Source organism: Puntigrus tetrazona, chromosome 3 (assembly GCF_018831695.1).
Source record: "Puntigrus tetrazona isolate hp1 chromosome 3, ASM1883169v1, whole genome shotgun sequence".
Taxonomy (NCBI): Eukaryota; Metazoa; Chordata; class Actinopteri; order Cypriniformes; family Cyprinidae; genus Puntigrus; species Puntigrus tetrazona.
In genome coordinates, this window is record NC_056701.1 from 7,485,569 (window position 1) to 7,512,944 (window position 27,376).

Genomic DNA, 27,376 nt, shown 5'->3' on the forward strand with positions numbered 1-27,376 from the left:
AACTCATACAGGTTTTCGAATGACGTGAGGGTAAATGACAACAGAAATATCCTATTAAGATGACTGTGACTTAATGCGGTATGAGGGGTCTTGGATATTTATTCATGTGCTTTGAAAGTCCATCATTGTAGTCATGTATGCTATTGAAATAAAAACTAAAACTAGGCCGCCATCACGAAAACATGAAGTACGCAAGTGTGTTTTTACACCTACGCACACTGCTTCAGTCACGAGCCTGTGGCAAGACCTATTAGTTAAATGGAGTGATAAAGAGAGAGCCGAACATGTAGGCAGTGGTGCTTTTACTCAACCAGTCAATGCTGCCTCATTTTTACACCGCCAGCTCTTTTTCCGATACTCTAGTTTTCCTGCATTACCAGTCACAGGTTTAGTGTGACCTGCTGAAGAGGATTCAAGCTTTTTCTTTGATCGGTGGATGTGTGGAATACAAAGAAGAGTGCAAGTCTCCACTCGCTCAAAGAGGAAACTATGCAAACGCACACACACACACACATATCAGTTTCTGAGACGTAGGAGACTGCAGGGAAGTTTCAGTCACCAGGGATCTTTTGGAGATGCTCTGTGGACTTCGTCGGAAGCGCTGCTATTGTCTTGACTGACAGTCAGAAAAGCCGTAGAGAGCGGGAACCTCTGAAAGAGGCCAGAAAACGTCTGACTGGACCCCTGCTTAAAGTAAGCGCTGCGGGAAGCTTAGACTTTTAGCTATTAAGACGTCTTATAATGCAAAGGCAAATATGAAAGAGTCCATCTAGAGTCCTGTGGTCAGCAGGTACAAAGAGTGCAGGAAAAGAATACAGCCAAGCCACCTCGCTGCGACCGGGGAGAGAGGGGGGAAAAAACACTTTGGCTTTTCAAATATAAATATTACATAGCTCTTGAAGCTATTGAAAATAATTCACAAGGTACTCGGCTACCTGCTCTTCTGTTCTTGATGGATAATTCTGCACCGCCTTCACCAGGGATACAACATTTATGCAGAATACATAAAACAAAACATGGACGACAGGGATCGCTCAGGAAATACATCTCATTCTCATTTAATGTGAGCTGAGAGGCAATATGAGTGTGATTTCATGGCTGCGGAGGGAATGAGGCGGTACAACTCAAGAGGATTACAATCCACAAATGCTCCTGACTCACTAAAAAGAAAGAAGACATCATTTAAATAAATACCAGAAAAACTGAATGAAATTTGTTGCAATTGAAGCTGTGGTTAATGTTCTATTTGTGGTAATAATTAAGGTGTCTGAGTGATAAATGTGTGTTTCTTCAACTACGGGCAACTTTGTGACCCAGGGCTTGATTTTTAGTCAAATTAAAAGACTACATTTTTTTTCTTTGTTATATGAAGGTCATATTAAAATGGAACTTTTTACCAAACCTTCGTTATTCCCTTTTCTACTTTTGAAATGCCTTTTATAAATATATATTTTTTTGCTTTCTTCCTCTCCCAGACTCTGATGGTTCAATGTTCAAATATGAAAGTTCACATTAAACAAAGTATTTTTATTGTTTATCATAGCTGCAATTTTATCAAATCATGAAATAAATAAATATTAAAAAATGTGGCTTACATTTCCTAAATACACACACACACACACATATATATAGTGTATTTAGAAAACATAAGCCACACAAAAGAATTCTCGCATTTATCCTTAAAATGTCATTTTTTGAATAAAACACACAAAAATACTCTTTTGTGTAAATGTCAAAATTAAAATGTCATTTCCATCACCATCACTATTTCCATCGCAAAATATTATTAAACGCAATACATCATTTCAGATGTGACATTGGTCTTTCAATGTTTCATGATTTTCAAAGAAAAAAAAAATGAATTACCTGTGTGAAAGTACATTTTCAATATGTCTACAGGGCCAAAAGTGCTCATAGTTGCAGAAACACTCATACTGCAGTGGGAAGATGGGAAGTGTCACCTGTACTCCAGGGAGAAACGCGTCAACTCGGTACCATTGTAAAGCCATTTAAACTCCAGGGGCCAGCTGCCCTCAGCCATGCAGGTGAGAACCAAGCGGTTCCCTTCCAGGTGGATTTGGGTTGCCACCGGCTCCATCTTGAAGTAGGGTGGGACATCGTCTGGAGGCAGAGAGAGCAAGAAAGAAAGAGGCTTAGGATGTTTCACTCAAGTAGGACATGTTCCTGGATCAACATACTTGTTAGTCCAGAGACAACATTTCTGTCAACCAATCCGATATAAGGGTGAGATTTAGAGTCAAGCTTAGGGCTGAGGTTACATTTACATGTATTCATTTTAGCAGACGCTTCTATCCAAAGCGACTTACAAACCAGAATAATACAAGCAGATTAATCCAAGGGAGAAAACAATACATGTAGTCAGCATTCAGCTTCACTAGAATAGTGTAGCGCTTAAACAGAAGTGGAAGTAAAACATTTTGGAGAACAATGATAGTTACTGTAGAGCTGGCATTTGATGGTCTTCTGTAAATGTCTTCTATACATGAAAATGAGCAGATATTCCCTCCAAGGGAGAAAAGTATAATAAAAGTCTATTTGCTTTACAAAATTGGTTCTCAACCAGACGTTGAGAGGTGAGCTTGAGGGTGGGCTCCAAAAAAGTCTCAAAAATAAATTTACATTAACGTAATCTTAATAGAAACGCCTAAAACATGCATAAAATCAATAAATACATTAATCATTAAACTGACATTTTCCATACAACAGACACATTTATTTATTTATTTTTTATTAAAACTTATTTTGTAAAAGTGCCATATACCTCTTTAATAGGACGGCATTCACCACCGAGAACCACTGATTTACATGGACTACAAACAAATAGTATAAAAATTTTAAAGTATAAAAGTTGCTTAAAACATACACTAATATAATTAATCAGCAAAATCTAAACATAAATGATTTGTTAGTACTAAATGTTTATCTAATATTATTCACAATTGATTATTTTCTAACATTTTTATTTAGTTTTATTTATTATTTTTGAGCCATCTAGCAACAGATCTTGGGTAAAGACATTTCAAGTTCATTTCAATTCATGTGGTGACGTGCAAATGAGTGACTTGTTTACTTTGTAATTAGTCCATCCATTGCCACCTGTTAGACCCATTCAGGCTTATTTACAGACCGTTTGCGAAAAAGACAGGTGGGCATTATCACACTGGCAGAGTAATCAGCCAATCATAATGCCACCTCTTCTCTCATAAGTCTCTCCATCTACATCTCGCCATTACCCACTTTGACTTATATTTCCTTTGTATGATTTTTGATATTTTCTGTATGGCTCCCTTGACTGCTGAGATTAATCGCTAGTTAGTCCATTAAAGGTGTGAAGATAAAGACTGAAGACTCCAATGGATTCTCCTGTTTGGGTTAATGTCAGAAACACATTTCACCACAAAGTGTGAAGGTTTTAGACAGTGACCTTTGACTGTGACGGCACTACTGGCATCACTAGGCCGATGACTGCAAGGGATGAGAGGAAATAGATCTAAAGATGGTTACAGGTACTGCTGGAGCTGTGACTGTTTCCTTCTTTAAAGCTTTATTTTTGGCACTTTGATATATATAGAAAGTGACAACACGTCAGAACTTGTACACTACCCATCAGGCTCCATATTCAACAGGCTGATTGTTTGAAAGAGATGTTGTTTACTACCAACAAAGAAAGATGAAACACGTCTCACTGCTGAATCACATCAGGTCGTAAATGAGAGACAGAAACAGAGGCAAAAGAAGCCATTAAGAATGAAAAGCTAAACGTGATTTGACAAACTGAATTTGGCCTCTTAAAATATAAGACAATTTAAGAAACGATTTGTCTGTTGTGATGCCGAGACGCTCTCTAGAGACGTCTGAAGACTTGATCGAGGGAGGGTGAGGTGAGAATTTCAGGGGCCTGACGGGCTAAGTGAGGGAAGGTTTTGAAGATAACTTTAAGATGCAGTCGCTCCGCCTGCAAACCTGACAGAATGAGCTATAGTGTGCCGGGGAATCCATTCATCTTCAGTCTTTCTAAAACAGCCGGATTATACAGACTCTCAGACAAACACAAAGCCCTGCATGTGGGTGCCTTCAGCCAGGAGACAAAGTGCTTTCATTTCCCTCACGAGGAGCAGATGATGGGACCTATCGATCGCAGCCGAGTCGTTCTCTGTAGGTGACATGGATCTGATTGTCATTGTGTTTGTGGAAAGCCAATTAAAGCTTGTATTAATTGAGGCAATAAGCTAGCAAGCCCTGGAGCTCTGTTGCAGGGTTGTTAAACATTGTGCTAATTTCTCTGTGCTGCGAGGTGCACCGAGAGGCAAGTTGCGGAGTCTCTCCTATAGGGGGCGGCACCAAGCATACAGATCTCAGTTCAAACACAATCAAAAACACAAGTATTTGATACATATTAACAACTTTTAGGGTCTGGCAACTTATAACGTCTTTTGGGGGCTGTCAAATGCATATTCATTGCTATATTCCCATTTATTATTTTTGATATGGCCATGTACATATGCATAAGTACCTATAAAAACAATCATTCACCCACAAGCTCCTTGCATGAACAATAGGTAATTATTTTTGTCTAACATACAGAAACTGTAATCGACCTAATCAAGCCTGGTACAACCCTCCAAATCATTGCCATTGGGTAACAGTCTCTTAAAAACAATTCCTCTCTGAGCAGACATAGACTGCCAGTCATTTCAAATCCACCCCCACCCAGTTCTCACTACCCCCCACCCTGAGTGCATAGCGCTCGCCAACCATGCCACCACAGTCATTTTATCCTCCAGTAAATGCACTGCCATTCAGCAAAGCCAGTGGAGAGGCAGATCCACTTAGCAATGCCGTACTATAAACATACCACCATTAGAGACCTCAGGTGCAAAATCAGGCTCCACATCGATTGGCTGAAAGCAGCATCCCCCCTACTACGATATGATGGACGGTTGCGCATATGTGTGCGAATGTGTGTGCGAGGTTTTGCTGTTTGATTGTTTGTGCCATCTTGCGAAGTCTCATCTAGACTGCCCGCAGGAAAGGAAAATCATGAGTGAGACTTTCTTTGATATCTCAATCGTTTCTCCTAGACAAAAAATCTAATTAAATGAAGAGAAAATGGAGAGATTTATTCACATTAAAAATACCCCTGAAGAATGTCTTATACTATGCCCATAGTGGCCAAGGAAAATGTAAAGATTTCAAAATGAACTGAATATATTATAGACAATTTATATAATGTTTTTATTTTATAAATCTATACCATACTGTCTTTATAGATATATACTATACTTTATATCACAGGCATAGGACTGATTTACCAAGAATATGTGTGTGGGTGCATATACTTGTATACATAAATAGTCCTTGCTGAAAGGTAAATGGATGCTAACAATAATGGACTACAACTTATTGCTTGTTTAGTCCACTGTCAAAGCATTCAGCTGGCCATTTTGTTTTCTTGGGTGGCTGAAACTTTAAGTGATTATTTCCAAAACAGCCTTGGGCAAGGACTACATTATTGGTGGCTAATAGTGGCTAATACCACTGCTCTAAAGTCTTACAGTGGGTTACCAATTGCCCCATGTGTGTAAGTATTTGTGCACGTTTTTTAAAGGAATTTTATGAGAAACACTGAGAGGTATTTTAAACAAACCTGTGAACTCCATAACATCCCCTATGAAAGACAAACCTCTGCACAATTTTCCTCTGAGTGAGGCAGAATTGAGATCTTAGATTTCAAACTGCTTCTGAACAAAGTTATGCTTTTTGTCTAAACTGTTAATATTGGTGGTCGACAGTTCTCAAAAGGGTTGGAGCAGCTGTGTTGTTTTAGGCAAAAAAAAGAACAGGGTCTTTGTGGCCGAGTTTACAATGCAGTGGAAATTTCACTCCCATGGGTTCCTATTATGTCAGACGAAAGGTTATGTTAGCATGAAATGGAGGCAGAGCACAGACTAGTTCGCAGAGGTCTGACATTGTCCTCACACAGGAAGCTTCTTGGTGCTGAGAGCGATCTCCATATTGTAATGAGAATGTCAGTCAGTGCCTGTGGCCTCTTCACTGTTTGAGCGCCAGGCTTTGATCTGCTGGGGCTCAGGCAGGGTTAAGCAGCTCTGTTTCTCACTCTCTAAAATCCTGCTCTGAGTGGGCGGGCTAGGTCCGCAGGAGAGCGTGCCCACAGAGAGGAAGAAAACCCCAGGTCAGGATGATGCTAAACTCAGCCTTAATGAGCCATAACACAGGTGCCATTTCTCATCAGAATCCCTGTGGTTCGGAGCTGGAAGAAAAAGATAAAACTAAAGGAAGGTGCCTTTTTGTGTTGATCTTCATGGGGAGGCTGCAGGAGATAAGAAGCATGTCAACGAGTACTAGGAGAAGGAAGTGTGCTATATTGAGGTTCCTTCCACACGCTGTATGTTTTGTGTGTGGGGGTGTTGGGTGGCGTGGATTGTTGGTCCAGATGGAGAACCTAGGGGAGGTTCCTCTGCGATGGAGGAGCCCTGCGGCGAGCAGGCTGAGCTGGCCGAAGTCAGGGGGCGGTTAATGTTCTCTTCATGCTTGGTCAGGCCGAGACCATCATTCTGCTTTGCCCTTATCCACCTTGCCACCACTGGCCACCTTAGAAACGACAAAGAAGCACTTCCACTAACCTGACAGCCAACCTCGAATGGCAACGCTCCACTCAGGCTGCACACACAGAATTTTAATAGCTCTGAGACAAAGGCCACAGGCACCAGCCGGGATCCATAAAGCATGCTCCTGAGAGCTTTCACTGCACCATGCTGGCACGCGATCATACTCTTGGGGCTTGGACGGAACACTTGTTCTGCCATTCCCTCCCTTATTCCAACACGATAGGGGCCATGTCCCCTTCCGCGTAATCCTCTGGCACCTGTGCATAAGCACGTTAGCCAATCCTGCTTTTCCCATCACAAAGGCTTAAAATAAGTGGACGCAGGTTCTAGGCAACCTTGGGCTTAAAGGTGTTTTTTAAGAGGTGCCCTTTCCTGAATCATTGTAGAACTTTGGGGTAATGGTCACCTCTGATTTGTCTTGTCAAAAAGAGCACAGAACCTAGTTAGTGTATGTGTTTGTCTGTCTGCTGGACCAGGTGAGTGTACGATACTGGCACTGGAACAATCCTGCTCTGCGCTCCTGGTCTCTGCTGAAGGTCAGCCTGATCTGTCACTCTCTTTCAGCGGCGGTTGTCACGGTGACAAGCGGCACCCTGCCGATTTACACTTCATCAACTCTCCAAGCGTGCAAAGTGCCCTCCACCCTGGCAGCAAGGTGAAGAGCCCCATTACCCTTCAGGCCAAACAAGCATGTTGCCACATTAAGACAAACACAGATGCAACAGCAGCGTGGCCGCGGGACTCCGTTACATTCAGCCTTTCAATCCGCATTACTGCGTAAACTATGTTTTGTTGTATTTATGACTGGTGAGGCACAAGGGTGGGTGCTTCAGAAGGCTCTTTTGTTTAGGCAGATTGTGATAGCACCAAGAAAGACAGAAAAAGCTTTTATTTTACTGTTGTTGTCTTTCTTTGAAAAGCACCACAGGTCTGTTGAATGAGGCGTAGAATAATAAAGGAACTCGGAATTACTTTGTTTGACTTCTGTTGCAATTCAATCGGTGGGGTAATTTGCAGTCTCTCATAGCTCTGAATTTCATTAGCTCCTCAGGTTTTCTCAGCACATCTGTCTATGACTGCAGTATGAGTAGGTTGCCGCGGGTTAATGGATGTGTAATTGATGCGATTAATTGAGGTGTAATGTAGCACGGCATTGCGATTTTGATCCAGGGGGCTGCGGGCAGCCAGTGACGTAACTCAAACACAATTAGAGGCGGCATTGAGCTATCAAATAGAGATTTAATTAGGAGTGAAGACAGAATGGGGGGCAGTCAATGGTCGGCAGATTGAATTATCCGAGCACAGCCTCCTGAAGGCGGCATCGACACAATGCCAGCACACATTCTTCCCCCGCCTTCTTGTTCTTTCAACACCTATCTATTTTCTTACCTTTTGTCACTTCTCCTTTCTCTGCCACTTCGTCACAGGCTCTGGCGCTGTGCATATGCTGTCTCCTTGCATTTCCCTCTATAACTACTCTTTCTACTCACCTCTGTTTGCATCTTTTCCCACCTATCTCTACTCTCCCTCCCTCCTGCTTCATCTGCCTTTCTCCTTCTCTGGTTCTCAATCTCACTCTGACTCAACACCAGGGGATGCATGCGCCCTGGGACGTGTCTCTGATATCCATGAGATTAATTAGGCACCAGAGCGCTTGGCACAACACGGAGAAGCAACTGTGCACGCCAACCATCAATTAATGAGATGCCGTGCACCCTCATACTTCATCCACATCTATTTTTCACCCCTCTGTCAATGCCTCTGAGAATCCCAATCAGTTGCCCCGACTGCGTGTTTCTCTCTTCATCCAGTGGACTCTGTGAAGTCAGATACTGTTTTGATGGACTTGAGTAGTGAGTTTTGGAGCGAAGCAGAGGGAGCACTGAAGTTTTAATGGCGTGTGTGCTGTAATTATGTGCCTACTTATAGAGAACTACATCTCAGAGCCTGTCTTCCCGTCTAATTTAATGCAAGTAGGTAGGTGGCAAACAAAACCGGTAAATGAGAGCGCTAGCTACAAATTCACTTGATCTTACTGCGAAGATAAATTACATCATGCAAGCTGAAGGCATGCAAACACCTCAACGAAGTGTAAAGAAGAAAGATCGGAGGCAGGAAAGCACTCTGGCATGGCACGGAGAGGCAGCTACGAACTGTATTTAGAAAGTAGGGCAAAGAATAATGGAGGAAAATAACAAACAAAGGCATCGAAATGAGAATTCCACTGAGCCCCGGGTCATTAGAGTTAATTCTGCGCATTCTGCCATCTGCTGCGATTGTTTACACTTGCCTGGATAATTAGATCCTAATTAGTTGATGGGGTGGTGGGAAAGCATTCCATCCACACATTATTATTTCACTGGCTCCATTATGGTAGAGCACCTGGACGTATGACATGGCACTGTCCAAAACCTCGCTCCCTTAATGCCGGGCTCAAAAAGAACGAGTCAAAAAAAACAAACAAACAAACACAAAAATGACAAACATGCAGTGTAATTACGGGCTGATACGCCCTTTTAGGCTCCCCTACAGGAAATCACACATTGCATTCTTTGCAACTAAATGGCATCCGAGGCAATCATTTCAAATGGAAAGGACGGCCTAGGCCCCATCTGTTCGAGCAGTCATTTCACTGGGCCTTAGAGATACTGACACTCCAACAGCACAGAACAAGCTGTCGGATTCCTCCCGCTTTCTTCCAACCCTTCCCCTACACCTGAAACCCCTGTGTTGCAGAGATAGCACACTTGTTAATAGTCAGGAGCTCTGCATTGTATCTGGAGGCTGGCATTGTAATATATGTGTGCGGAAAGGCCGCTGATTGTGATTCTTATCATTGCGCGTGTGCTGGCTAGAGCGCCGCGAGGTGACTGAGTGAATGGCAGGGCTGGATGTAAATGCTAATGGCTGCATGGCTTTGACAGAGAGAAGAATTACCATCCGCCTTCATTACATTTACAGCGGTCCGCGTGCCAAAGCAGACAGGGCTCGGCTTGGACACTGGTTTATTTATTTGTTATGAAGGTGCACAACACGGTTCACATTAGGAACATCAGTCACATGTGATTCGTATGGGAGGGACAGCAAAGGATGCAGCCCAGCACCATCAAGGATACGTCAGCCATATTTTACATCAGAGTGACTTGAAACAGAGAAGCATCAACGCTCTGGGTTTTCAGAAAAGAGAGACAGAATGTGTCCTCACAGAGGACAAAACAATATCGAGGCTAAAAACTGCACAATGGCCATACATCTGGGAGCACAAGCTGGTAACAAATGTAGGAAAAATAAACTACTTTGTGACTGGAGCAAGCAAGACACATGGGGAGTTGAAACGAGGTGACCAAACAAGAACTTTTGTGTTTGAGAACATACACAATAATTTGAGCAGACAAACAACAGTTTCTCATCTTAGCTTGCTGATAGTCTACATTGTGTAATGGCACTCCATTACACACATGCACACACTTCCTACAGACCTTTCTGAACACCATTTTCCCCCATCATTCTTCTTAATAGGGCTGTTGGTGTTCTCAGAGATGGTGTAATTATACCTCCCCTGTGACACCCAATGACCCCACTTCTAGCTGCAGTCCCCATTCAGAGGGAGTAAGCACTCCACATCCCTAAACACCTCATCGCTGACCCCTGACCTCCATCATTCCGAGAGTTCTATTCCAGCAGGAACCCTATAGCTGTGTTTAGACTATCATAGCCAGCTCTGTCTAGAAGCAGTGGGCATTTGGGCACAGATGTAGGCTCTGTCCCAACCTGGACGGTAGAACAGAGCGCAGATACGGATCCGAACACTCCAACATTATGCTAATGACATTGTTCTCACACATCTTACATGTCTCCTCGCTGAATCTCATCTCGCTTCTCAATTACCCAGATATTGTGCATCAGTAGCTGAGAGGCACTGCACAGAAACAAAAGGAAAGAGGAGTTCTTTTCAAAACACTAATTATTGTGTTTGCTGGGACACAATAGTGGCCGGCGATGGTCTTGCATGTGAGGGTGGGTACAATTAACCTCTGTAGTCAGCATAAAGCAGCAGCATCTGGAATCTGCTCTGTGCTTGTGGTTAACATGGCACCCGTATAGATAAACTTCCTGGAATTCTGGAGTTGAAGTAAGACTGACCACACCTTTAAAAATAGACTAAATAAGCATCTGGTTATACAAACACAGGAGAGGGCAAGAACTGTGGTGTAGGTTGCTTGGGATCAGCATTTTGCTGTAAGAACTGCAGACGAATGTGGTTTAAATTCATGTGCTCTGGTCACAGGGATAGATTTCAACAGCACAGGTTAGGGTCTGGCCAAGAGAAATATGTGGTGATGGGCACATTAACAGATTTATTTAAATGAGTGAGTATTTTCGTTCTGCCACGCATAAGGGTGAAGAATTTGTGGACAGTTGCTGGGCTTAAAGACTGGTTTTAGACATCAAATGAATGTATGTCACGTTAATGCTATTCAGGAGGAACGAGAAACCCACACAGTTTTCCTGATTGGGTTCACACCAGCATCAGGCCCAAAATGGAATCTGCTGTCTTTTAAATGAGAAATTATTCTTTGGAAATGATTTGAACAAAATTAAATACGTAATCTGAGAGAACTAAAATTCTTTAGCTAAATTCCAGTGGAATCAGAGTCAATGAGCACTATCATTGTTCAAATACTGTTCTGTGTTCTGAACAACAAGAACTTTGCATTTAAAAATTTGGATGAACGATAGCATTCATTTAAACCTGCTTACTGGAACCTGATTTTGCTGATTTTGCATTTTTTTTGTGGTTTAAAGCAGACTGTGTCAATAAATCAAAAACTCAAATTAATGAAAATACCAATTATTTGAATTGATAAACTACCAGCATAGAACAAACAAATGGAATAAGTTTCAATATTGTCTAAGCATTAATCAAGTCATCATGGAGAGGTGAATGTGATGTTGTCAAATATGACATGGAACTGCTGTATCAAGCTAATTAGCATATTTATTTTGCTAGATGATTAGGTTTTATTATTAGCATTTATCATTGTTTTTCATTGAACAGACCAGTGAACCAACCAAATGAGGACCACTGGCTTAAAGCAGAATCAAATTAACCTAACTAAATACATAAATACAGAAAGGGAAACTTTGTGAACAACAAACAAAAAGTTAGTTTAAGGTGAACAACACAGAATTTTTTTGTAGGGCAACAGTTGGCTCTACTGACATATCTTTCTGTCTTTCAGACGAAACTTTAAAACGTTTGTAGTGATGTTTAATCACCAGTTTTGTGAAATGTCTGTTTCTTTTCCCACAGCAAAGGTGAGAATCAAAAACCTTGCTGTAGGGGGGGAAAATACTTTCCACCCCACCCAGATGTCACACTGGCAACCTCCTACTAACAAATCCAATTTATATGCAAGAGTATTGGAAACTGCAGCCTGAGAGGTTCAATGCAGGGTTGAAGTTGTGAAAGTAAAATCAAGGTTAGCTCTATTTTTGACATCCTCTTATAAATATTCAGGAGCTCTTAAAAGACAGAGAGAAAGGTAGAGTGAGACAAAGAAAGAGAAAGAGAGAGAAAGCAATAGGGAGATAAACAGTAAGTGAGTGAGAGAGAGAGAATTATAGAGACAGCAATTTTACTTCTCACACAACGTCAGCTTTATCCCTGAGGGATGGAAATAACATTATTAAAATTAACAACACAACCATTTTTCCCTTTCTACCGTTCATTACACCAGTTAAACATTTTAGTGAGAACTTTTAGTGAGAAGGCTGAGTTAATGATAATAATCTCCCATATTCAAATCCTCTCATGTCCAAATGACAGATTAATGCGATTGGGGCCCATGCCCCAGGGCCTCAGGTTATCAAGGGCCTCCAGCTGTAAGAAGGCTCTTGAACACCTGGGAATATAGACTTGCCGTGATGCAAATTGAATGAAGAAATTTCATTTACTGTATATAGTATACTGTTGCCTCATTAGCAATATACAGTATGTGCTTATTCTTGTAACTGCAACTTCAAAACTTTTTTTCACTCAACTGCTACATTCTTTTCTCACATTTGCAATGCTTTTTCCCCCTCCATTTTTTGGACATTAAAGAGGCAGGTGCCCTAGAGCCTTGCAGGACCATAATCTGGTCTTTGTGGAGGCCCCAGGCGAGATCATTAAAATGGGTCCCGCCAGTGCAAAAATAGTCTTAAAATAAAACTAGAACCACTGCAACGTGACTAGTGTTTTTTTTTTTCCAGAGAAATCGCTAAAAATAATCACCCTCCGTACAATATGCATAAATGTTGTTCAACACATTAAATGCAATTTTAGATTCAACGAGCAGAGCAAAAGCAAAAGATTTCTTAAGTTGACTGATTAAAGTTGGACTGACAGTTTTGTCACAGTTTGTCTCTCACTTCCACTGTAACTTATCATTTTCCTTCAATTATCATCTCATGAACCGTCTTAGCAGGCCCAAGGTGACTGTCTATATCACTGAAAAATGAAGATATTTTTAATGAAACCAGAGAGCTTTTTGACCATGCATAGACAGTAATGCAACTATTTGAACATGTTGGTTGTGTTGCAGCCTATGCAGGGTTAAAAAGCTCTCGGATTTCATCAACAACATCTTAATTTGTGTTCCAAGGATGTGATTAATCACAGAATTTTGGGTTCCTTAATTCTTGTCCAACAACCATATAAATAATAATATATTGTACTAGCTGATAAAAAGTGCATTTCTTATCCAGATGCAGTTAACTGAAGCCTAAATGAACACAAAAGGTAAAAGAACGTTTAACTTCCTTATTGGTGATACAATAACATTCTATACAGATAAGTTAAAAAATACCACAAAATGATTTTCTATCAGTTGTAATCCAGCACCAAACAGAGTATCCATAAAAAACACTGACCCCACTCGTACACAGTGGCATTTAACAAGCTGACACAGACTACAAAGCACAGTAGATTCCCACCATCAGAGTCGGTGGCTCTAATGTTTCTGGCACCAGCCGGAATGAGTGATTTGGCGGATTAATGCTGCTTGCCACACCGACAAGAGTTATGGCCCACGATTTGCATCGTAAACGTCTGTTAGCTCTCCACATTTGGAAATGAATATTAGCAAATGACAAACCGACAGGAAGCCAGATGGGCGACGCTGGGCTGATATTGTCAAGGTTTTATTTTGCATATGCGAGACCCATTTTTTTTTACATCTACATCACTAAGCTGCGGGTAAATACACATGGAGAGTGTCTCTTTTACCCCGCCTCACCCCCCTCAACATTGTAATCCCAGGGATAATCTCTGTCTACAATATCCGAGATAGAAATGAATTGGTGGAGAAAATCGCAAATGAACATATTTAAATGAAACCCATTAGGGAATATTGGCGTCACAGTGGTGAGTAGCGCATTGGTATTTTAAACCGGCATTAAACGCTCCAGAATTTTATTAGAATCACTTAAACACAGTCATGCATACTTCACTGCACTGGATTATATTAATACATTCAGATTTATTTATGAGCATTTTCTCAGATAGACTAAATTACATTTTGATTTCAGATAAGAGCTGCCACATGACAAAAAGCATGCTTTATTGAGCTCAGATCAGAATCATCAGACCTCAAGACAAAATTGAAATGATTACTGCTGTGACAGTCCAAACATATGTGGCTCAAAAAGAGCGCCAGCCATTTTAAAAAGCCCATGGAAATACATTTTTCAAACTGCTCTTCATAGGCTCTCAGAATCAATGGCCTATTACCTTTTCACCCCTGACATTGTATGCACGCTACTTCGAATACTAACACCATTTTGCACTTCTCATAGGTTGAGTTCATTGTCAGGCATACATAATTCATCAGGCCTTCTCTGACGATCACTTCTGAATGCGGCTTTTCAAACTCAATAAATCTTTTTTGAATTGAAACGCTATAACTGAAACAGACAGGGCGAGAATGCCATAAACATATTTATTTGTTTTGTATTATTGCACAGGGAAGAATGCATATGGTGGAAACAGGTGCCAGAGATGAATCAGACACAGAGATGGGTTAATACCGAATGACGCCCATGAGACTGTCTGCCTGCGTGCTCTTTTTGGAAGAGATATCATTTTGTTTTCTCAGGAGACGGCTGGCTCGTCCTCATCTTGTCCTCTCTCTCTCTCTCTCTCTCTCTCTCTCTCTCTCTCTCTGTTCACTAGTCAGATGATGCAAAGTATCTCTGTCTGTCAGCCCCCTGTCCTTTGTCCTCCTTTGTAGGCCGTTTCTCGGTCTTCTTATCAGCCTTCGCCCGTTGCGAGTAACTTCTGAAATGCACTAATCTAACACTTTCGCGCAACTCCAACCAACCTAGCCTCCAATCCTCTCCTCTCCAGCCCTCTCTTGCTCTCTGACAGAGTTGACGTGACGGGCGAGGGTTTGATCCCTCTATTTCACCCCAGTGCCTGGGTCTGCTCCGCGACCGCCGGACGACAGCCCCTCAGCCACAGATTAAAAAGTCATGAGTGCTTTTAGGCGAGCAGCTCAGCCTGCCCGCTCGCCCCACTGTGCATTGGCGCTCCGAAAATAGCCTTTGTGTTTCTGCGACAACGGAGTTGGAAAAGTAGGGAAGAGGGGGGGGGGGTTCAGTGGCGCATAACGTCCCTCCATGCTTTTAACCACAGTTCTCAGCTTTGCTTTTAATTGAAATATCCGAACCTTGCTGGGCTGTAGCTCATGAGCGGCGTGCTAAACATGAGAGGCAGGCGCCGGGCTCTTTAAAGATTCAGAACCACTCTTCGCCTACATTCGCCCACACATGCACACTAGATACCCACACCGAACGGACGGGGCAGAACAAAGAGCTGCCGAGGTCAGGACCCCGAGACGTGGACTCAACCTGGGCACCGGATGGGAATGCGACACACCTTGCATTTTGAGAGAAATCAGAAACTTGTACAAGACACTAGTCTGAGTAGAGTCTATGCACCTGAGGCTAATTAGAGAGGAGATGCTGCTGTCATGTGCATGGCATATTGTAATTACAGGTTGTGAATATGGTCGGCGTCTGTCTTTATTGACCGGAGGCTTCTGAGCGATAGCGGTTAGTGATACTAGGTAAGGTCCCCCAAGGGTCGTAATAAACAAGTGAAATGTTGAGCGCCTGGCAAATGCTTCCAAGCTCTCAATCCCACTGAGACTCGATCAATTGGGATCTGAGACTTTGACTGGGGGGTTCTTTGAGATCATGTTTTTGGCAACATAATATCTGTGGTAGTGCTGAGCATAAATATGTAGTTACGTTGAAAATATAAGGAGGAGGACCACTTGACCACAATGAATGGCAGAATTTTCCATGCTTGTGCTGTCTTCAAGTCCTCCTGAGAAGTTCCAAGTTAGTAGTTTGAAAATCGTAATCACTGTGATGTGCATTCAAGTGATTTCGGTCAGAAATAAAATGCACTCGCTGAGAAATTTCACATAATTTTCTTGTTCTGTTTTTATGCACATGCTGACCAGTGGGGCAGATGTGATGCTCATTATTTTGCTCTAAATGTTTATTTATTCTTAAATATATAAAAAATGCATTTCATACATTCATTGACTAGAATACAAATCTTTCATGATAAGAATATATTATATCTCTCTTCTTTTTTTTCATTAAAATTAATTTGGAGCCATAGCCTTGTGGGCAGCACTCAGGCATATGGTGCAACACCGCTTCGGGCAAATCTGATTCCAAGCTTGTGGTCCTTTATCATCCCATTATCCTTTATCCACATATCTCCTCTAAAAACAGTATGACTGAATTCAGAATAGCATGTCACTATAGTAATCTTTTCTGTTTCTGTACCGCATCTGTATATGGCATAAATATAAATAATACTCTTCGAAAAACCAACAGACGCCTGATCCATAAATGTTACAGTATAACCACTCTATAAACATAAAAGGAAATATTACAATGTCAAAACATGGCCAGGGAATGATTTTACTCGCCTTTGAGAATACCTACAAACAAACATCATTGATGGAAATGCCAGCTTCAGCCAAAATCAATTTCCATGCTGGTTATGGCAGGTGATCTAGGTTGGCCAGCGTAAAAAAATTGACATCAGCACAGCACCTCCATTTTTAAAGAGAAACGTCTCTGCTTCTTGTATTATACTTCTAAACTTAAAAGTTATATGTTTTTGCAAAATAACTCTTCATATGCTTTACAGAGGAGTCATGCTGGTAGTATATCACTATTTAATAAAAAACAGTAAGTCTGGAATGAACAATTTGACATCTTATGTAAACAATCTATTCATGTCCACACTTAAACAGAAAAGTAAAAAAAAATGATTGGATTATGATTGGATTGACTTCATATAGCTTACTCCTTTGACAATCGAAGTAACTGAAATTACAAAGATTACTTAAAGCTTCATTACGTGGGTGCACGCAATACTAATGTGAACTACCATACATTTTCATTTAATTGCAATTAAGTATAAAGCAATATATTCTTTTAAAGCATATTTTTTACAATGCCCGACACACATCGTACGCTGGTAACCAGCAGAGTCGGTCCTTTCACAAAGAGAGCTGGCCACAGTACTGGCAACACAAAGCAAAGATTTCTTCTCATCCATGTAGGATAGACTCACGCCTTTTCCCTCGAATTTTTCATTCCTGCTTTGACAAGGCACAGAAGGACACAGACACACCTCTTCACTCAGAGCTTCTGTTGAGGACGGCCTGTCTGCTGAAAGATGACAGCTTTTCTTTGGGCCATCTCACCGGCGGAAGAGCTGATGAAAACCAGATCATTCCAAGAGAAAGAAAAGAGTGCCAAGCAGCTCCGGCACACCGAGCTCTATCTCCCAGCCGAGTGAGGAGTCTGATCACGCAAGGCCGACTTCTGTGTGCACTGTATGCTTGGCACCCCTGTAAAGAACACAGTTGTTTTAGCCCGAAGCTGTTGAAGGTTTGCGAACTGTTCTGCCTTCAGCAACCCCACCCACTCGACTCCCATGGTTCCTGTTGTACACTACTACTTCATAAAGGTGTTTTTTTCTACATAAGATATTCAGATATGTCTCCTTAATCAGGCCTGGGAGACTCTCTGACGCTCTTGCAGCCCCTTACAGGCTGTTGTGGCGTAGATCACATGCCACGAGTCATTTGCGCGAGCGCCGTGAGGAACATAAACCTGACGCTCTGCTTCATCACTTTAAGTGCCTATCTCACAGCGTGCGACATGATGAAAGTAAATCAGATTGTGGCTAAACCCCCGGTTCCTTTCCCCGTCTACCGTAGCGCAGCCAGCTTTCCTGCACGGGATCAGTGCACTTCATAAAATAATATGCCGTGGGATATTCTCCGAGTCAAAGGGCAGGGATAACCTTTTGCATTTGCATTTAAAGGCGACTACATTATTTTGAATAATGATCGTTTGATCCTTTATTTTCTAAATGGATTTTTTTTTTTTCATCAAATAGATTTGGAAAAGGGCTCAGAGCTGTGATTATAGATCTTGGTAGAGCCCACACAGCCTCAAAGACCCGCATATCAAAAGAAGAGAACAAGGTGCCGAGATCTGACTGACAAGTTTGAGAATGAAAAGTGTATGAATGTTTTATGAATCAGCGGGATATTATCAAAGCACCCACTCTTACCCGTTCTTTCCGAGATGTTTTCTTTCCCAAATCTGTCTTAATTATTGAAAGGCCAGCCCCTTTTTTTTTTTTTTTTTTTTTTTTTTTAAACACTGTTTCGCACCAACTTCCCTCAGACTCACTGTTGTGAATATCAAGCTGAGATTATTGATCAGAGTTTCTTTATTCCTGCTTTTTCAAAATAGCTGTCATAAACATGACACACACATTTAAAAGTGTGTAGTTTCTGCACAAGTTACACCGGAGTCACCGAATAACGCCTGTTTCAAAAGGAGCATGTTTTAAAATCTTTCATTGCTAGGACACACAGGCAGTTTCAATCTTCATTCAGAGAGTTTTACATGTCCTTGAACATTTGTGATTGTTTAATAGATTTAATAGATCTATTATATATATTTCAGTTTTAACATCTTCCTTTGATTCATGTTCATTAACAGTTTCATTAATTATTCCTTCAGTGCTTTTGAAAAGAATCTATCTATCTACCTATCTGTCTATCTATTTTAGTACATTAACCTATAAACTTTAACCTAGTTTTAGACATTTTATACTTTAACCCAGTTTAATTTATCCTAAACTAAAACATTTCCGTTTATTACTATTTATATTTTATTTTATTTGAACTTTATTTCAATTTATATAATTTTAGAGCTGACAATAACAGCACTCTTTTCATTAACAAATATAACACAAATATACATAGAAAATTTGGTTTACTAAATTAGAGGTCATGCTATGTGCTTTTTCCACTGTACGACTTTGATTAACTAAAAAAAAACTGATATGTTTAAGAAACACCTACTAAGTAGTACAACAGTACAACTCCATGAACTCGTTGTTTCGTAAATTAAACTACTCAGGCTTTGCTGTATGTTTTTGACTAATTGAAAAGAACTGACTCACAGCCGTTCTTTCGAACGCTGCATTTTCCACATACATTTTACTTTTTTTTTTTTTTTTCTCTCAAACTGCAGATTCTGCTTCTGACTAATCTATGTCACACATGGAGTTGGCAATAACAGCATTGTTTAAGAGTCACCGTTGCCGGGCCACAAACAGACACGAGACGACGAGATGTTTTCCCGCGCGCTGCAGCGAGATATTAATCAGCCATGTTGAAGTAGCTGAGAAAACAGACTGAATCCACCGGCGAGCGAGCTCTCATCAGGGTGTAGTTGACGCTCTTCAGTGGATGTCCATGCTCGGAATATAGAACAATCCAGGAGTGTTTACACGGCACATGGGTCAGATCCACCGGCTGTCTATTCAAATGGGTAATTAATCCTGAAATGAGGTATAGAGGAAGTCACAGGGCTCACGAAAACACCGCAACATGCTTATCTGCATCTGGATGATGGAGCGAAGGCTCTTCGCATGTGTTCACAAACACAGGGATAAAGCTGGCGCCACACTCCGACTCATTCCGCTCACGTCTGCTGGACGAGCCGTCTGATGGACCAGCATCTTCCTGCTTTCGTACACAGCAATCTCCTCTAATCCTCGGTGGATCAAAAGAGCCAGGCTAGACTGGGCTCCTCTCCATTAAGCCGTGGGGCGCGCAGAACCATCCCTTTCGCTTTTAGCCCCGGCACATGTTCTGATCAATACCGCGCCAATCAATCTGAACCGCTCCACTGTGAGGATCTGTCCAGGAGGAGAGGATGGTAGAAAGATGGCTCAACGATTCTTATTGGCCTAGCGAGTGTGCGTTATGTGGGCTGTTGAAGGGAGAGAGTTAGGGCGCTAACGGGAAGTACTGTCCAGAGACTGCTGCAGCAAATAAAATAAAAGTTCCAGAGATGTTTGATGTGTAGGGAGGAGGACTTTGGGACGGAGCGCAGGGATGATTTGGGGGATCAGACTCAGATCAAAGGGATCCATAATACCTGCTGAAAGCTATCCGTTAGCGTTCCCAACGGCAATTGCTCAGCTGCAGCACGTTCCTATTGTAATGCAATGTGATGTATTACATGCAATATAAATATAGTTTAAAAAATAACGAAGACTGGAAAATATGTTTATTAGCATTTCCAACTGTGTTAAAGGGGGTTGCTTTGCTATAGTGCCTTTCTAATATAATATGTTATATTAGCTTTGCTAGTGCATTTCTATTATAATATAAATAAAGCTGAAACTAGTAAATATGATTCCTAATGTAGTAATATGCTGTAGCAGAAAAATATATGACTCAATATTAGTCTGGACTGGAGAAAACTATCCATTATAATGTCCATTTACATGGAAATTTCTTAGCTAGTGTAGTCAATTTGTGTTCTAATATATTGTCTAGAAATATGGACAAATTCATGCTTATTTATGTAAATGTCATTAAATGTATACAATATAATATAAACTGCAAATAAATCATAAAAAAGTAATAATGTAACTCTAAAAATATATATATCAATAAAGCAGAAAAACCTTAGTATAAATATATGACTGTAGAAAACATGTTTCAAAGTTATATCAATGGAAACATAAAATAATTAGAATAACTGAGCCTGGTTTCTCCCAAGTTTTCTTTTTCTCCATTCTGTCACGGATTCGGTTTTGGATCCTAGCCGTTGTCGCCTCTGGCTTGCTTAGCTGGGAACATTTAATTTATAGCGATTACCCTCGATTTGATTACGGAGACTGTATCTGAAATTAATTAAAAAAATAAGTGTTTAATTTTGTCATTATATATTACTATCACTCTTATTTGTTCTCGTATTTGAAACTGTTCAGCGCTTTAACAAAATCTGTATTGTTAAAAGCACCATATAAATAAAAGTGATTAAGAATTGCGTGATCGAAAGTGATTGTCTTAAAATGCACATGCACATATTTACATATTGCAAACATAACTTAACATGTTGCCGTTTAGCATATTTTTAGCATGCCCTAGTTAAATGGCTTTGCTAGTCAGATGATGAATAGATAGACAAAACTAGGTTAACGTGATAAAATGTCTAAAATAGAAATAATAAAGAATAAAAATTTTATATATTTAAAAAAATAATAATAAAATGAAACAAAATTACTAAAACTTGAACTAAAATGAAAATTTAAATTACGGATAGATAGATTGCTGCAGCATGCAGGAAAACATCTCGTCGTCTCGTGTCTGTTTGTGGCCCGGCGACAGTGACTCTTAAACAATGCTGTTATTGCCAACTCTACGTGTGACATAGATTAGTCATTTGGCGAAAAAAAAAAAATATGTGAAATTTATCTGGAAAATGCAGCACTCGAAAGAACGGCTGTGAGTCAGTTCTTTTCAGCGAATCAAAAACATACAGCACAGCCTGAGAAGCAACCAGTGTGGTTTGATTCTTGAAAAAATGTGCCTACCCGATTATATCGGGGTGATCGATAACGTATAGCACGACCAGTTCAGCTTTAACTATTGTGTTGCATTCGTTAATGAAAACAGTGCTGTTACTGTGAGCTAAATGGAAAGCATTAAAAAATGTTTTTGCTAACTTAAAGTTGAAATAAAATAAAAGATAAATATTAGATGCAAAAATGTAACTGTAAATGTTGTTTAAGTTTAGAACGAATTTAGTTTCATTTTTGTTGTTGTTTGTTTTTTTGAACAACTGTATCTGAACAAATTCCTTGAATAAAATAAGTTCCTTTTTGCAGCAAGATGCTACGGTTATAGCATCTACACTCCCAACGGGGCCTGAGCGGACGATGCTAGCCAGCAAAACTGAAATCCTGACCGCTTGGATCAGACACACAGGACACCTCCGAGAGCCGATAACCACAGACCGAAGGCTGAAGTTTCTCCCGACGCAGCAACAGATGCACGCCAATTTCCTACTTTGCTCATCTGTGACAGTGTCTAAGCGTCCTGCTGAAAAGCTCATCATATTTAGCCTAAACTCCTCAAAGTCACTCCTCTTCCACTTGTCAGTCACGAGAAGCCCAGGAGAACAGAGAAAGACTGCCATTCCTAAGAGTGTTAAAGTGTATGTGTAGGATTTAGAGAGCGCTCCAGACTTTGAGCTCATGACAGCGGAAGGGTGTCACTGAAGGATTACTGATGGGTGCCAGCTTGTGTCAAGCCCTGAAGTAATCAATCTCTCTCTCGGCCCGTCTCTCTCTCTATCTCTCTCTCCCCTTATTTCATTCTTTTGCCGTCTGTATCCTCTTCCGTCCTTCTTTCTCTCCGTCCTTCCTGCAGCTGTATTGTGAGGGTGAGCCGTCCATCCCTTCCGTCTGAGAGCTCAGGCTGTCATCCAAGCGGAGGGCCGAGAGACTGGAACTTCTGCGGATTTGTCGAGGGGGAAATACGGAGCGGCACCCCGCAGATCTAATGCTCGGCCTTTATCGTCATGCTATCGCGGTCAACGCGAGACGGGCGCACTGAGTCAAATAAATAAATCTCAGTGAATCAAAGCACATCAAAGGAGAGCCCGTTCAAAGGTCCATATGAAATTAATCTGACATAATCAGCTGACGGCAGACTCGGGGAGCGAGCGCCTCTGACCTATATCGCAGTGCCAACGATAAAGTCAACAAGAGAACTTCCCGTCGGTCCGGCTCAGTGGATAAGCTTGTAACCAGCAACGTCCTGCTGAGAGGACCAATGGAAAATGCTTTGTTTCGGACGCTGGTGACTTAACGAAAAGCGCTCTCGCATGAAAGCGCTATAATGTCATATTTAATGATCTATAACAAATTCAAATGAGCTTTAGAGATATCAGAGTGAATGTATAATGGCTGCGATGCTTGTTTCTCAGTACAAATGCAATCGGCAGTGGGAAAAAAAAAAGTATAAATTAATTTACTGTTAGATGTGGAGGGAATTTTATTCTTATCAGCAGCTGCTGAATCGCACACACATGCTTGCAGTATTATTTCAGGTTTTTATACACAGTCTGTGACTTTTTGTTTTGGGTAACCCACAGATACAACAACGTTGGCTGCATCAGTGGCCATGTACAAATGAATCTTAAATTAATGAGTAATTGCCTGTTCAATAGCAATTCATTTCCTTAATTGCAAGAACGTAAAGAAATTCAATGAAATTCATAGCTTAAAAAGTCTAGTATGTATTTTAGAGCCTGTCAAGGAAAAAAAAAAAAGAAACAAGCACTGACGAGAAAACGTGATAACTAAATGAATCAGTCACGTAGAAAGATACAGTGGACTCGTTTAAATCTGAAAAGATATGTTTTTTAAACAGCCATTATTTCTGCAGTTCTGTTCAGAGCAACATAAATTACTCATTTGACCTTCAATGTGGTTAAAAGAATCTGTGAAACTTTTGATTAAAAAAAAAAAAAAAAAAAAAAAGTTCTGAAAGATTTTCACGAAGATAAACTACACACCGAAAGTCAAAAATATTTAAAACAAGCTGCCAAAATAAAATGTTGGTTTAACTTGAAGAAATTACGACAGGAATATATTATTATTGTACACTAAAATGCCATCCTTAAAGAAATAATATTTTTAAAATAACAATTACAACCAAAATATTTTTCATTCATATTTTAATTTATACAGTCAACAACAACAACAACAAAGAAACTGCAGCTGTGTTAGCAACATTTTAAGTATTAATTACGTGTACAGTAAAAATTCATATTTAATTAAAGGATATAATGCTAATATGTGGTTTTGCACAGATAAAATTTACTAAGCTAAATAATAATTAATAATAATTAACAATTAATAATTGTTTAACTATGAGTTTTTTTCTGAGACCCCATTATTGTTCACCAAGGTTTTTACTGAAGCATTTTTAGAGACTTTTACTATCAAAATTAAAATCATTATTGATTTTCACTATATTCTGCGCAGTGAAAAGCATAGCAATGCCAACCCATCGTTTAGACCAGCAGCAAACCAGCATAAACCAGCCTGAATCAGCACGTTAATTCATGCTAATCTAAGCCGGTCTTTTCAGCAGGGTTGGTCCAGGACAGCTTGTGGAAGCTTTGTGGGGGAAATTGAGCTTTCACACCGTTTAGCTCTGTCACAGGGAATAACCAAGAGCAGGCTTAGCAATGTGCCAGTTAATTATGTTGTGGTTGCTCATATACTTCTTGTTTTCCATTAAAGGCAACAATGAGCCACATCTTTCTGTGCTGCGGGCAGGTGTGTGATAGGATTTGGCTGACAGTGCCATCGCAGCAGGCAAAAATGCAACTCCTGTTGACTGCCGTTGAACCTCAAAAGATATGTACTTCCCCTCTGCGTCGGATGATGGATAAGTATTTTCAAGGACATTCATGTTGGCCCTGCCATGTACCATGCCCAAGATTGAGACCGAAAACCTCTCAAACTGTGAAAAGTATACATAAAAGAGTTGTAGGTTTATAAAACATAAATGACCTTGGATTCTTTGACATCAATATGTCTATTTACAGTAGACTCTGTGAGCTGCGTTGCTGCTAGACAACATCACACACCAGCACTTCACGTTTTTATTCAAACCAGACCTCTCGTGTTTCTTTCTACTTCGTCATTATCTGATGCTTTGAGAGCTTGATGTACATGAACCTGGGGTTAAGTGCCTTGCTCAAGGAAACAACGGTAATAGTTCACCACCCACTATTTGTGAGGTTTCAATTGACATCCTTCCGGTTAATAGCCCAGATCTTTAACCACTAGGTTGCACCACACCCAAGAGTAACCCATAAGTGCTGTTCTCCTGACCTTAGCTGACACGCCACTCAACTATTAATTTATTCAAAGATTAGGGTTGGGAAAAATACAGTTTTAATAAATAATTAACACAGCATCTGGTTTTTTTTTTTACTTTGTGTGGTAGAAATGTCTTCACATGTTTTGTCTATTTTTAAAGTATAAATTCATGATGTCTGTGCACTTTTTATGTTATTGTTTTTTACTACTTATTAAAAATTACGCCCTAAAAAATATTAAATATCAAATTGTATTGTATTTATTTCCTTTCCACATTTTTGTATTAATTCAATGCGAAATTATATTTATGATAACATTTTCTGCTTTAACGTTTTGCTGAATAATCATGATCATTTACTATTTATCATTTCTTATACATGTCTTTCATTTCCATTTAACATTAACATTTATTTTGATCGTTTTTTGAGGCATGAAAACTGCCATATTATTATTATGATTAATATATTTTTTGTTAGTTTATATTGTTGTTTTAGTGGAATTTTTTATTAACACATACATGCAGATTATATTAAAAGATAGATAGATTATAGATAGATAGATAGATAGATAGATAGATAGACAGACAGACAGACAGACAGACAGACAGATAGATTCACAGATTGATTTTCGGCAAAGTATGTTTAGGTTGAAAAATGTCATGTGGTACAACATCCCAAAAAAAGCAATAATGAATTAATAATTCAAGAGATTTTATTTACAAACAAAAAAAGAAGACAATCTTGTCCCCTCCCACTAAAAAATCTTTTTGTTTAAATATTGATTCAGATGTGCACTACTCAAGGTGTTAGAAATATGCAATCCGTATCGCACCAGGGAACTGGACTATGGGCAGTCTGTGGGCGTAGCACCCGAGGCTGAGTCTACTGCTGGAGATACTTCTTCAAAGCACTCGAGCATCATGCTTAAATTGTTCTGGATCAATTGGATGGACTGTGGGTTGGGACTCGAGCCTTTGTAAAGATCTAAAGAAGCCAGGAAAAAAGTAGAAGGTGAAGAGACTAGCGGCGTGAAAGGATTCGACCATTGGAAACAGCAGCGAGGCTTGGGGAGGGAGCGGGAAGAGCGCTATTTCAAGTCCCACGTGGTCTGAACTCAATCAGCAGCCAAGCGCGGTGGCCATTGTGCTGGGGTATAATTGGAACTATGAGATTTTATTAAGAGAGAGTAATTGCATGTGCTCCTCATCAGGGTCTCAATTGTGCTATCTCTGGTCAGAATAAAGTCTCCCAGGACAGAATGGGTGTTTACTGTCATCATTGTAGCGACTGAAGAGAGAAAGTCTAACCTTGCTGCTCTACTTCAGGCTTTCTCTCTACGGTAACTTGCGCTCTTCTATTATCTCCCACATCTTTTCACCGGAGAGAATTTTACTCTTCTTTTTAGGATGTGTCTTTTGTTTCTGAACCAAGTCAGGCTTACTGAATAAAAACACTGACAAGAGACCAAAACTGCTCGGAGTGGTCGCTCCCTGAGGACTTGTGGGAAGGACAAGGAAAGCCATTTTCTTCAGTCTCTCAACTCGGGGTTCATTTGAAGGCAAATGGCTGATAATTTATTAGCGGCATAAAATTGAAGTGTCGCTGCTTAACATTCCCGGCTCGTTTGCTTTCTTCTAACCTAATATTTCTTTATGGACTTAAATCAAGCACCCTTCACTCTTACACGTGCTTATCGAGATTTCCAGACATCGACTTTTTACAAAAACAACTGGTCACCGAATTTGGCCCCCGAAGCCCTCGTCCTCTTCGGGGTGATAAATGGATAAGGAGATATATCCGGAGCTTCTCACACAAATCCGCTATGTAATCCTCAGATTGTTGTGCTGCCACTTCCTATTTAAGCCTCTTGGGAGACAGATTCTTACAATACTTAGTCTTTTTTATCCTTATTCTCAAAGACAACTACAGATTCGGCATGCAAAGATATGTAAGTCACTATGAACAGCTTCCTGTTCGTGTTTGCATACGCTATCAAAGGCCCGAATGTCTGCTAGCATATTCACACCTCCGGTGCTGGAGAGTTAGCCGGCTAAAAGAAGTGACACTACTAACAAAATCACATTTTTCGGTAGAGTGACAGTACCTCAGCTTTTTTTCTAAATACTGTAGCATTTATAGTGACAAGCTGTATTTTTTCCAACATGTAGTGCTGTATAACAAAATGCTTCTTTGCTGATGTTACATTATGCAGCGCACAGCTCTTACAGCTCAGGAAATAATCAAACTCAGGGTCTTTCAATGCCCTATATCTCTCTTCTTCTTAACAAGAATCAGGTAGTCTGATTTATTGTAGTGAATTTGTTCGCTTGGACAGTTCTTTTCAATGAACTTGTATAATAGAGTTCCCAGGAGTCTTTGTGTAGTCCTATTTTACATATTTTATATAAGGCAGTATAGAGAGAGAGAGAGAG

The 27,376-nt window shown here is 40.4% G+C and overlaps 1 protein-coding gene across 4 annotated transcripts in view; it reads right to left on the reverse strand.

Annotated features, from left to right (window-relative positions):
* The window catches only part of sdk2a (sidekick cell adhesion molecule 2a), a 115,198-nt gene that overhangs the window by 46,318 nt on the left and 41,504 nt on the right, over positions 1-27,376 (reverse strand). For all 4 annotated transcript variants that reach the window (XM_043225805.1, XM_043225797.1, XM_043225789.1 and 1 more), the window contains exon 2: positions 1,962-2,121. In XM_043225805.1, coding sequence (XP_043081740.1) covers positions 1,962-2,121 — 160 coding nt within the window. The remainder of the gene's footprint in view (positions 1-1,961; positions 2,122-27,376) is intronic.